At 36.9% G+C, this 13,764-nt stretch overlaps 1 protein-coding gene across 1 annotated transcript in view; it reads right to left on the reverse strand.

The window, feature by feature from the left end:
* Positions 1-10,221: 10,221 nt before the first annotated feature.
* The window catches only part of ODF2L (outer dense fiber of sperm tails 2 like), a 30,512-nt gene continuing 26,969 nt past the window's right edge, over positions 10,222-13,764 (reverse strand). Inside the window, 2 exon segments of the mRNA XM_021690131.1 lie at positions 10,222-10,471; positions 12,876-13,001. Coding sequence (XP_021545806.1) covers positions 10,343-10,471; positions 12,876-13,001 — 255 coding nt within the window. The 3' untranslated portion in view covers positions 10,222-10,342.

Below are 13,764 nucleotides of genomic sequence, written 5' to 3' on the forward strand. Positions count from 1 at the left end.
AAAAAAAAAAAGACATCTGATTGATATAGAAGAGGAATCAAGGGGGGCGGGGCACCTGGGTGGCTCAGTCATTAAGCTTCTGCCTTCGGCTCAGGTCATGATCCCAGAGTCCTGGGATCAAGCCCCGCATCAGGCTCCCTGCTCAGCAGGAAGCCTACTTCTCCCTCTCCTACTTCCCCTGCTTGTGTTCCCTCTCTCACTGTGTCTCTCTCTGTCAAATAAATAAATAATAAAAAAAGAGGAATCAAAGGAGAGAAAAAGGAACATAAAACAAGAGGGGAGTATACAGCAACACATGCTTACCTTACGAAGAAAAATCCCAAATAAACAACCTAACCTTACACCTGAAGGAGCTAGAAAAAGAACAACAAATGAGGCCAAAAGCCAACAGAAGGAAGGAAATAATAAAGATTAGAGCAGAAATAAATGATATAGAAACTAAAAAAAAAAAGACTCAAACAAAATCCAAAGTAAAAGAGGACAACCACTGAAACCACAAAAATACAAACTTTAAGAGAATATTAAGAAAAACTATATGCCAACAAATTGGACAATCTGGAAAAAATGGACAAATTCCTAGAAACTACCAAAATTGAAACAGGAAAAAATAGAAAACTTGAACAGACCAATAACTAGCAAAGAAACTGAATCAGTAATAAAAAAAAAACTCCCAACAAACAGAAGTCCTGGACCAGATGGCTTCATAGGTGAATTCTACCAAACACTTAAAGAAGAGTAAAGAAGAGTTAATACTTATTTTTCTCACACTATTCCAAAAAATAGAAGAGGAAGGAAAACTTTCAAACTCTTTTTCTGTGGGGCCAGAATTACCCTGATCCAAAACCAGACAGACTCCACTAAAAAAGAGAACTACAGGCCAATATCCCTGATGAACATGGATGCAAATTTCTCAATAAAATACTAGCAAACTGAATCCAAAAATACATTAAAAAAATCATCCACCACGATCAAGTGGAAATTATTCCTGGGTTGCAATGGTGGTTCAATATTCACAAATCAATCACTGTGATACAGCACATTAATTAAAGAACCATATGATCATTTCAATAAATGCAGAAAAAGCATTTGACAAAGTACAACATACATTCATGATAAAAACCCTCAACAAAGTAGGTTTAGAAGGAACATTCCTCAACATAATAAAGGCCATCCTAATGCTGAAAAACTAAGAGCTTTTCCTTTATGGTCAGGAACAAGAAAGGAATGTCCATCCTCACCACTGTTATTCAACATAGTACTGGAAGGCCTAGCCTCAGCAATCAGACAACAAAAAGAAATAAAAGGCATCCAAATCGGCAAGGAAGAAATAAAACTTTTCAATATTTGTAGATGACATGATACTCTATACAGAAAACAAAGACCACCAAAAATTGCTCAGATACATGAATTCAGTAGTCGCAGGATAGAAAATGAATGTACAGAAATCTGTTGCATTTCTATACCCCAATAATGAAGCAGCAGAAAGTGAAATTAAAGAATCGATCCCATTTACATTTGCATCAAAAACAGTAAGATACCTAGGAATAAAACTAACCAAAGAAGTGAAAGACCTGTAATCCGAAAACATAAAACACTGATGAAAGAAATTGAAGATGACACAAAGAAATGGAAAGACATTCCATGCTCATGGACTGGAAGAACAAATATTGTTAAAATGTCAGTACTACCCAAAGCAATGTATACATTTATTTTTTTTTTTTAAGATTTTATTTATTTGAGAGAGAGAGAATGAGAGAGAGCACATGAGAGGGGGGAGGGTCAGAGGGAGAAGCAGACTCCCTGAGGAGCAGGGAGCCCGATGCGGGACTCGATCCAGGGACTCCAGGATCATGACCTGAGCCGAAGGCAGTTGCTTAACCAACTGAGCCACCCAGGCACCCCAGCAATGTATACATTTAATGTAATCCCTATCAAAATAGCAAGAGCATTTTTCACAGAGCTAGAATAATCCCAAAATTTGTATGGAACCACAAAAGACCCCAAATAGCCAAAGCAATCTTGAAAAAGAAAGCAAAGCTGGAGGCACTGCAATTCTGGACTTCAAAGAAAATCCCAAAGAACATATAAACTATTATAATTAAATTTCATCAATATATCTGAGTATAAGGTAAGTATATAAAAAGGAACTCTACTGCTATATCACAACAAATATATAAAAATGAAATTTAAAAAATAATACTATTGGTAAGAGCATCAAAAAAAATCAAACACCGAGGCCTAACAAAATACGTGCAAGGCATTTAATTGAAAACTATGAAAACATTACTGAGAGATTTTTCTAAAACTTCTAAATAAGTGGAAGGATATACAAATTCACCAATAGTAAAGATGTCAGTCATCTCTCCCAAACTAATCCATATAGATCTAGAAGTTCAACACAATCCCAATCAAAAATCCCAACATTTAATTTTTTAGGTAGACATCAACAAGCTGACTTTATAATTTGCATTGAAATAAGAAGGACCAAGGACGGCTAAAGCATCTTGAAGAACAGAGCTGGAAGACAGAGTGGTATTGGTGCGAAGACAGAAGAACTGAACAATGAAACAGTAGAGTTCAAACGGAAACTACGTATCTGAGTTATGACATCTAGTTTATCTGACTCATGACACAGGTGACACTGCAGTACAGCGAGAAATGGATTTGATTTTCAATAAATGTTGACAGGTCAGTTAGATATCCATATGAAAAAAAATTCTTATCTCCTAAGCAAAATCTATTCAAGATGGATTACAGATTGAAATATGAAAGGTAAAACAATAAAGCTTTCAGAAGAAAACATAGGACACCATCCTCATTAGCTTGGAATAGGCAAATATTTCTGAAATAGGACACAAAAGATGCTAACCATAAAGGGAACTGACAAATTGGACTATATTTGTGACAGTTAATTTTTTGTCAGTTTGACTGGATCACAGGCTGCTCAGTTATCTGACTAAAATTATTTCTGGGTGTGTCTGTGAGGGTGTTTCTGGAAGAGATTAGCATTTGAATTGGTAGAATGAATAAAGCAGATTTCCCTCTCCCATGTGGGTGGGCATCATCTAATCCTTTGAGGGCCTGAACAGAACAAAAAAGTTAGAGGGAGGATTCACTGGGGGTCTGCATGATTACTTGAGCTGGAACATCAATCTTCTCCTGCCCGCAGTACTTCTGGCTTTCAGGCCTTCAGACTCAGACTAGAATCCATACATTGGCTCTCAGGCCAATGAACACCACCAGGTTTCCTGAGACTCCAGATTGCAGACAGCAGATCATGGGACTTCTTAGGTTCCATGGTCACATGAGCCAAGACCATGAATATTCTATTTCTCTGAAGAGACGTGATCAACACAATATTAAAATTAAGAACTCTGATCATCAAAAGTCACAATGAAGGAAGTCAAAAGACAACTCACAGAGATGTAGAAAATATTTTATATATGTATCTCCAACAAAGATTCAAATCCAGAATTCATTTTATACTACAACCTAAATTGACTTTTATCAACACAAAAAAATTTAATAAAGGGGGCACCTGCCTGGCTCAGCTGGAAGAGCATGCAACTCTTGATCTTGGCGTTGCGAGTTAGAGCCCCACATTGGGTGTAGAGATTATTTAAATTTAAAAAAATTTTCTGAAAAAAAATTAATACAAATGAATATCAAATAAATAGACATGTAGGAAAGTAAACATCAGCTTCAGGTTTTAATTGAATTGGCATCAACTAACAATGAGAAATAAAAGTACAGCACTTCTAAAATTATGAACAAATACTAATATTTACAATTTCAGAACTCCTTGTAATTTTCAGAGCATGTTCACATTCCTACTTTACAATTATAACTAAGACTGAAAGATGACTTGGCCATATTGCTATTCATTTGAATGTCGAATGACAAGATTTAATTGTTACTAGGTGCCAGGCATGAGCAATGGAGTGGTGTAAGAAGTAGTTCCCAACAGCATCTAATTATGACTTTAGGATAAATGCCTAAGTTGAAAATTATTGTAGCAACTGGCATGAATAATTCTGTTTCAAGAACCTTGAAAACTTTCATGGCTTCTGATACTATAATTTACATCTAGGCATTTATCCTAAAGTCATAATTAGACGCATGATGATATCCACTGCAGAAAAGTTTGTAATGGAGAAAGCATGAAAACAACACAACTATCCAACTGTGGAGCAATAATATATTATTGTATATCCACAGATAAATGGAACAGTAAGTCCCATTAGTAGTGTGTGAGAATTCTCATTTTACCTCTTTTCAAAACTAGGAATTACCTCTTTAAAATTACTATAGGGAAAGAAAAGAGATTTGTTTTCACTTAACACGTGCTCACTTCAGCAGCACATATACTAAAAATGTTTTCACTTAACACTTTTTTTACTACTAAATCTGAACATCTTATAAACATATTTGTTAGCCATTGGTAATTCTTCTCTTATGACTTGTCTGTTTTTATCCTTTGGTCATTTTATCTGATGGACATTCATATTTTATTAAGGTGTAAGACCTATTTATATGTTAGGCAGGAAAAAGAAAGTATAGAAATCTTTGTGTCTACTATATTCTCAAGTGTTAGGATTGGTGTTTTAATAGGAGTCAACTCATTTAAAATTAAAATTCTTATTTCTCATTTCAATTTTATGAACACTATCAGAAAGGCTAAAATAGAAATCTCAAATAAGACAAGTTCAAAATAGTAAAAAGTAAGTTAGACTTCTGGCATGGAAATGAAAACTTATGAAGTTTTGAAGAATTAGTGTGCTTGTCTGTAGAAGTAAAACAAAATCTTTTAAATATAAAAAAGTTTTAGGGCGCCTGGGTGGCTCAGTTGGTTAAGCGACTGCCTTCGGCTCAGGTCATGATCCTGGAGTCCTGGGATCGAGTCCCACATCGGGCTCCCTGCTCAGCAGGGAGTCTGCTTCTCCCTCTGACCCTCCTCCCTCTCATACTCTCTGTCTCTCATTCTCTCTCTCACAAATAAATAAAATCTTAAAAAAAAAAAAAAAATTAAAAAAAAAAGTTTTAGATAGCATTCAGGTGACATTCAAGAAGTTTTAGTTACCATTAATTATGAAAATGAAATCGCCATTTTTTAAAGATCATTTACATATGCCTTACCATACTAGATTTAGATGCTCTTTCTAATTCAGTTCTTCTAAAAAAAATTGAGCTCCTTTTTTTAAATGATAGGAAAGAGATCTACTTTACAAAGACATTGCAAAAAATACACTTTAAGCTTGCATAAAGGGGTCACAGTTTATAATTGAAATGTTTATTTAAAATAATGTGTGACAGCTAATTACAGGTTTAATTTTTTGGTTTTAAGCTTAGGCTGTTGTCAATATTAACTTCATCGAATAACAACAAATGATATAAAGGGCTCCTAACAGTTCCCCTTCCCTCTAACCCTACCCCAAGCCATGCCAAAGAAAGAACAAACAAGATACTTATTTTTTTAAATGTACCTAAACTTTACAATTTTAAGGAAATCTTAAATTTTAAGGGAAAAAAAGTTATTTACTTATTTTTAATATTTTTTCTCTTGTGGAAGTGTTATTGGAAAGTACCACAACTGGTTGCAATCTTTTTTTTTTTTTTTTAAAGATTTTATTTATTTATTTGACTGAGAGAGACACAGCGAGAGAGGGAACACAAGCAGGGGGAGGGGGAGAGGGAGAAGCAGGCTCCCCGCAGAGCAGGGAGCCCGATGTGGGACTCGATCCCGGGACTCCAGGATCATGACCTGAGCCGAAGGCAGCCACCCAGGCGCCCAACTGGTTGCAATCTTAAATCAAAAACACTAATGTTATACTTGGGACTTATGCAACTTTCCCAAATGAATAGTATCAGAAGAAAAGAGACACCACATGGGATTTTTATTAATTCTTAGACAAGAAAAAAAGAAAATACTCTTAAAATTACCTGAAGCAACCCATTCTACTTTCCTGACTCACTCCCTTCCATTTTCCACTGTAGCCTCTGGGACACACATCTGATTATAGACAAAGTCTCCTGCCCCCTGAATCTCTTCAGACTCCACCTCTGCCTGAACGGAAACCGCCACCTCACCCAGGAAACTGCTTCCCCTGTGGCCAGCAGGAGAGAGAGCTACTCATTCTTCCAGACTGTTTAACTTCCTTTCCTGGCAACTCCCCTCTCCCTACTTTGAAGCTCAGAACTAATGGCAGTATCACCATCCCTCCATCTACCTATCCATCCAATGAATATGTACTTAGTGGTTGCTATGTACCAGGCACCGTGTTAGATGTAGGCTACAGAACAGTAAATCCCACTGTTAAAGTCTAGTGAGACAAACGTCACACAATCACACAGATAAAAAACTGCCGATTCTGAAAGAAGGGAGTAGGAAGCGCTATGAAAGGAGGAGGAGGATCTAGTCAGGCCAAAGTGGGGGAAAGAGTATTTCAAAAGGAAAGAAGGAATGAACTCGGTTTTCAGGGAAACCAAGTGCAACTGGGCACAGTGGGTGAGGAGGTAAGTAACAGGAGAGGGTTAGGAAGTGGGCAGAGCCGTGAGGCCATGGACCTAAGGACCAGAACATGCAAGGCCTTAAGGGTCATGTTGAGGATTTTGAATTTGGTAGAATTTTAAAACTTTCATTCCTTAGTACAGTGACCTACTCATCTGCCCACATCTAACCAGGATGCTTGCTCTTCAGCTCTACTCCAATCCCTTCCACATTCTAGATGGCTTCAACATCCACGCCTTCTCAGTTACATGGCATCCTGCGCTCCAGTGACCTCCACTCCACCTCAAGCAGACTTCTCGCTTTTTCCTTGTTCCTGACTATTCCCCCCTGTGAAAATCCAATTCCAATATTTCATTCTCAGACCATAACCTCTCACTGGTCCTACTCTTCCACTCCATACTATGCCTGTCCTCCAACCTTTAAATTTTTTATTATCTGATTAGAAAATAATCTAAAGTAATGTAATCTCATTGGAATGAGTGGAATAAAGACTATTTCCTCCATCCCTACCAAGGCATGTGGGCCTCTCAACACCTTTCTCCATGCTTATACCAACATATGTAAACTTATTCACAAAGAGACGCTTTTTTTGATTACAAGGTGAATACATAATTCTGAGACGCTTAAGGTTAAAATAAAAATCGTATAAAAATAAAAATCATGAACAAATCTCAAGCCAGCAGATACAGATCGAATTCATTCTTTAAGTTGCTGCACAGTATTCTAGGTATAGACAACACCGCCTGTGGTTCGCTTCCATAGGGGACTTTTCGCTTGTTCTTCGCTTCAACAAACTTACTGACCCCTGAATACCTTGAAGTGGGCTCTTCAGTGCAGTGAAGTGCTTCCAGTCTTGGTAGCTGAGAAGAACTGATGCTCGTGACTGAAAACATCTGGGAGCAGAATGGTTTTTCACAGCCCTTCAGCTGAGGGTAGCAGGTCTCAGGCCATGAGAACCGAAGCCATCCGCCTTTCACCACCTGGTTTGCTATTGCCCAAGAAATGTGCAGGGCGGGCTGCTGGCACGTATTGAGGGAACCATAACCATGAGGGGGCAAGGAAAATTAAAACTCATATGGGGTTTGGGAAGAAAGATGGCCAGCAGAACAGAAACTCGAAATTCCTACTGTAGTAGAACCAATGGAAGAAACAGATGAAAATTTTAATGAAAATATAATGGAATTACAGCACTAAAAAACAAAAAAACAAAACCCAATACTTTCAGGAACTAAAAAACATGATTTCTTAATTAGAAATCCAATATCCAACAGAAAGAGAATGACTGCCCTTGAGAACCACATTAGTGGTGAGAAAAATCAGGTGGCAATACCTCACAAGATACCCTGTGACAGACCCTGAGGGAAAAGGCAAGTTGTGTGGTGATCATATCCAGGAGACAAAACAAGGAGGAGGAGAAGAACATATGGAGAGGTAATAATTGCAGAAATAATGGAAAAAAACTTTTAGGACTCAAGAAAGTCTTGAGGCCCTGAATATCAAGGATAGAGAAAACCCTGCCAGGCTGTCAGCACCGCAGGACGAGAGTTTTCTGGGATGGTGGAGAGCTGCCTGCAGGGACACTGCTCAGAGACACCAGGGCACTGACTCTGGGCCTCCCTAATGCTGAGTTTGGTCCACACACCATAAGAGCCCACTGTCTGTCCTTCATGCTACAGTTCTTCTAGGGTCTGGCACACTTCCTCTTGTCCTTTGTCACTAGCATCTGAGTACCAACCTCAGGGCCTCCACAGTAGTCATTTCCTTCCACAGTCTATCTGAAACATTGCAGGGACTAAATCTTAATGCATAGGCACAAACACCTTGGCAAAAATTAGAAGTATAGTAAAAAGAAAATATTCACAGATGAAGTAAATGCACGATTGTTACAAGAAACCTTTACCTTTATTTATGAAATATATGAAGGTAGTGTGGTCATAGTTAGCAGAGACTCTGGATGCCTGCCACTTACTAGCTCTGTGGCCTTGGGCAAGAAACCTTTCTGTGCTTTGGTTTGCTGAAAAATAAATGGAATTAATAGCACCTATTAAGTGCTATTAAGTGTAAAGACTAAATGAGTTAGTACATGTCCCACACTGGGAGCTCTGTCTGGCACATAGCAAGTCCTCAGTAAATAAAAGCAATGCTCCCGCCGCCGCCACTCCTTGCACAGGAAAACAGCACTGTATGTAGAACTTTAATTTTAGAATCAGAAGAGTTAAGTTCAAATGCCAACTTCAAAATTTAAGAGTTTTATACCATAGCTATGGTAGTTAATCCTTCTATGCTTACATTTTTTTTCTATCTATCCACAAACATCAGCCGAGCATCTAGGTATGTACTAGCTATGGTGTAGTGGCTGGAACAGAAATAGGAAGAAGGTACAGTTCTGCCCTTCAAGAGCTCAGTCGAATGAGCAATACTTAAGAACCTTAGTTTCCTTTCATCGGAGTATTTCTTAAAGCTCTCTTTGCCTTAGGAGTTGAAGAAAGGACCACAAGGGTCAAGTATGTGTTTTAGTAAAAGTACTCTGATTTAAAAAAAAAAAAAAAAAAAGGAAAAACAAATATTGTTAGCAATTATTGGGCAAACAATGTGGCCAGTTCCTGAAGTTACCATATTACGCTATTTTAAGAAAAATACTATTAAGCAGCTGGGTCATTGACAAGTAGCTCCCATAGATCCTAGGGCAGTCTTAGGTCCCCCTGAGGGGGACCAGAGAAAAGAAGGATCCCATTTCTGTTCGGAGAAGAGGATAAAACATCTTGGGGAGATGGCTCTGTTCATAGGCTGGACCGTGTAGTACACAATTTGCTTCTCTGGATGATCTTTTGAGACCTGAGTGCCCTTTCAATAAACAGCCCTCAGGCCATTGTCTGTGAGGAGCTACTCTTACCTGATTCCTTGCTGACGACATCAATCCCCTTTTAGAGGATCTTGCCTCGGCACATCGGGTAGGAGATTGGGGGCAATAAGTTCTTGGTATCTCTTCTATGTCACTGCAGTAATAAAGACCTTATCCTACAACTTCTTGGTATTAACAGTGCTTATTTTGGTCATCCCAAGGGAGTTGGCCATGGAAAGGGGCAGGACAAGTTGTTCCCCTTTAATCTTTTAGTTACCTCACGGGCTTTAGAATGTCTACAGTGACAATACCAGACAATCACTAATTAAAAAAAAAAGAGACTACAAATTCACAGGCGAGCCCAAATGCCCATTCTCTATAAAGAAACAATGTATGCCAATGTGTTTTCATCTGTCACCATCAGCTGGCATTTAATAGCTATGATTTAAAATTCTATATTAAATTCCTCACAGAAATTATAATGGCATCATACTTGAAACAGTATTAATTTGACATTTGGTATCTTTAGAAAGTATGTAATTATACTATTATTAACAATTAATATCCAGAATATTTTCCTTGATTTTATACATACATATATAGCACCACAAAGTAAAACAATTATATATGTTATTCAAAATCATGTATTTGGCTCATAACTGGCCTAGATTCATTACAAATTCAATTAACTGATGGCTACAGTCACAAAAAATGATTCTGGCTTCTTTTCTGTGTGTGAAAACCACTCTAAAAATCAATATAATTTAAATAGTTATTAAACCAGAGCTAAATGAAAATTATCCAGCAAGAAGGAATACTAACATCAGTATCTTATTTTAAAGTTGCAATTGGAAAATAAATTGTATTTAAGAAAGCCTCATAAAAACTCTACTACTACCACCCATAAATGATATTTATTATTATTTTTGTACCTAATCATGTTTTAGACTTAGAGTAAAATCCTATTGCTTATAGAAAATAAATATAACCATTTATCCAAACATTGTTACATAAGAAGTTTTTAGAAACTGTAAATAATTCTTAATACTTTCATTTTGATTCTCCGACTTTTCAAGACTATGTTGTATTTCCTTCAAACATACTTCCTGGTGTTGTGCTTTCTAAATAAAAAAAGAAATAAAGATAATCAATAATGACATTCATATCAAAGGGTAGAGTCATAACGTAAAATTTATATATACAATTAAATACATGACTTAATTTTTTGAGAGAATTCTAACATCTGATACGTGCATTAACAACATATCTTAGAGCTCATTTTTCTTTAAAATCCCGCATAACTAAAGTACCTACATGGTTGATTTTTACTGTCATATAGCTTGTTGTAATACACAGTCAACCCCAAATGATTACATATTTAATATGATTAACATACAGATTTTATTTAAAACTGTCATAACTATTTTTCATTACATTTAACATGACCTATTTTAATATGTTTTTGCCATTTTCATATTTATTTATTATTATTTCTTAAAGATTTTATTTATTTATTTGACAGCGACACAGTGAGAGAAGGAACATAAGCAGGGGGCGTGGGAGAGGGAGAAGCAGGCTTCCCCCGGAATGTGGGGCACCATTTTCATATTTTATACATAAGACTTTTGCTGCCTTAAAAAGTGGCAGAATTCTAGTTTTGATATGAACATTTTATTTTTACAATCCTTTAAAAATAAAAAGAACTCTAAATATTACAGGTGTTCTTTATTTGAGGGAAAAATTAAAAGCCCAATATATTTTTTTAACATATTCAGTTGCATATAAATTCTCAAGTAGATTTGTTCACTGAAAATACTTCAGATAGGCTGCAAATATCATCTAGCTTCCAACTGAAATGTAGGCACCTTAAGAAGAGAAATCTTTTTTTTTTTTTCCCCCCTCCTTCCTATCTGGTATTCAGTGACACCTGATCCCTTCTGAAACTGAGTGATACCCCCTGGGGGCAGTGGAGTGGTATGAAGCAATGTGCTAGGCTGGGCTACACAAAGTCACAGAATGAATATAGTGAATCTTTGTGGAACATCAATTTTACTAAACAGTTTGGAGGGGAAAATATTAATAAGAACACACTTCTATTGTAGGGGAGAATGTAAAATGTTCACGGATTTTAGGATAATCTATTAGACTCCAAAGACATTTCAGGCTTCAGGCAGGGCAGCCTGGGTTAAGGAGGTGAGGCCACGCTTGGGTCTGCGCATTCACTCTGCCCCAGCTGAAGCACTTGGGCAGAAGATCTGAGGAAGCCTGCTTGTGGGCAGGGCACTGTGCAAGACACTGGGATAGAACCAACTATGAAACCAGCTCCTGGGGTGCTTACAACTCAGCTAGAGCTAGGACACGTATACAAAATAAATACTGACCTGCCCACAGAACTGTACCCTGGAAGGGACAGAACACACAGACTCAGCAATGTCTAAATCTTTGCTTAGAATTCTAGATTTTTACTACTGTAAAAATTATCAGGTTTAACAGAACATCACATCTTAAACTTACTTATTTTGGCAGAACTTAAAAGAGCACTGCGAACATTATAGAGAAACCCAGCTCATCTTACTACTTATTTTTTCAGAAGTTTTAATTACACATGTTTTACAGTATCTGAAATTCTGATGGTGAGAAAAAAAATTTTTTAAATAAATATAAGAGATTTAGAATAAAGGGCAGACCCGTGCTACATTAAAAGTGAGAAATGTTTGTTCTGATTAAATTGCCATGGAAATTTTGATGGTGATAAAATTAAATTAATATTGCATGCCAAAAATCAATTAAGTTTTGAACCTTTCACGTTTTCAACTTTGTAGACACTTGGGAATGAAAAAGTAGTTTTCGTGGCATCTCTGGTTCCCGGAAAAGGTAAAGTATCATCATTTTCTATGTCATCAAGTAGACCGTTATCAAGTAATCTAGTCACGACTAATGCTAGCTTCCATAGTATCTTACGCCAATTGACTATTTTCATGAATATTTAGGAAAAGACATCAGATGATTAAACACAGCCAATTTGGGATTCTCATTTCATGGCTGAGTGGCTCAGAGCACCTATCTTATATGCAGATATAACAACACTGAATATTTACTTAATAGAAACTCATCACTTTCTAAAAGTGTAATATTCATTACTCAAGACAGATATCAAAGTCTAACTCATAATAGTTTGAATTGTGTATCTTAAAAAAAATGAAAAATTCGTACCAGAAACTCCTCAGTAGATTGTATCTGTAAGTTTCATTAAGCAGCTGTTGTGCTAAAGTAATGTGCAGGAAAGGGCCTGATGAGACTTCGGGGAAATGTGCTAGGAGCTACCAAGGATGCAAGGTAAGAACTCTTTGGCATAATCATGACATTTTACATTTTTATGATTTATATTATTTGTTATTCTTAATATTACCAGTAAACCAAGAGTCCTGATTCCCCTCACTTCATACTTTAACGAAACTACATGGTAAGAATGTTCAATACTAATTTATTTTTTATGAAAATACATTAAGCCATACTAACACTTACACTGTGCATTTTGCAAACAAGTTGATTTTGTTCTTCATTTTTCTTTCTAAGTTCAGTTTCCAGATTTAATATTTTAATCTGCAAAGCCCTCTCTCTAGATGACATTTTCTCTATTTCTTCGGAAACCTGTAATTTTCATTAAAAGAGTAAAAAAACTAAATAAACTTTCTTTAAAGTATGATCTAAACCTTGACATAATTATACTCTACCTCTTTTTCTGAACAGTTTAATTACAAAATGTTTAAAGATGTTCTATCCTGGGCGCTTGGGTGGCTCAGTCGTTAAGCATCTGCCTTCCGCTCAGGTTATGATCCCAGGGTCCTGGGATCAAGCCCCGCATCGGGCTCCCTGCTCCGCGGGAAGCCTGCTTCTCCCTCTCCCACTCCCCCTGCTTGTGTTCCTGCTCTCGCTCTCTCTCTCTCTGTCAAATAAATAAATAAAATCTTTAAAAAAAAAAAAAAGATGTCCTATCCTGAGGAAACACATATAGCATAAATATGTTTACTTCTTTTTGCAGTCAAAGTATCAGCAAAATTAGCCTGATATGGAAGAAGTATACATATTTGCACTCCTCTGTGACTTAGGTAGGTGTTTTTCCCAATACTCTATTTTTATAACCTACTGAGACCGGCTGGCATGGTATATGTATTTACATTCACCGTGGTGTCCAGAGTTGGGGTGGAGTACAGCAAGTTCTCGTTCAGTGTGGACGGCAGACTGGATGGATGAAATAGGGACAGGGCAGGGGAGGTATACACTTCACTCACACACACACCAGACTGGTTTTTCACTCATTCACTTCCAAAGTGGTCTGAATTTGAGTTTTCTTATTTCTATGATTGCTTATTTTAGCAGAAAGTCTAGCTTAGCTATGTTCATCCAGTGATTC

The sequence above is a fragment of the Neomonachus schauinslandi genome, chromosome 4 (genome assembly GCF_002201575.2).
Source record: "Neomonachus schauinslandi chromosome 4, ASM220157v2, whole genome shotgun sequence".
Lineage (NCBI taxonomy): Eukaryota > Metazoa > Chordata > Mammalia > Carnivora > Phocidae > Neomonachus > Neomonachus schauinslandi.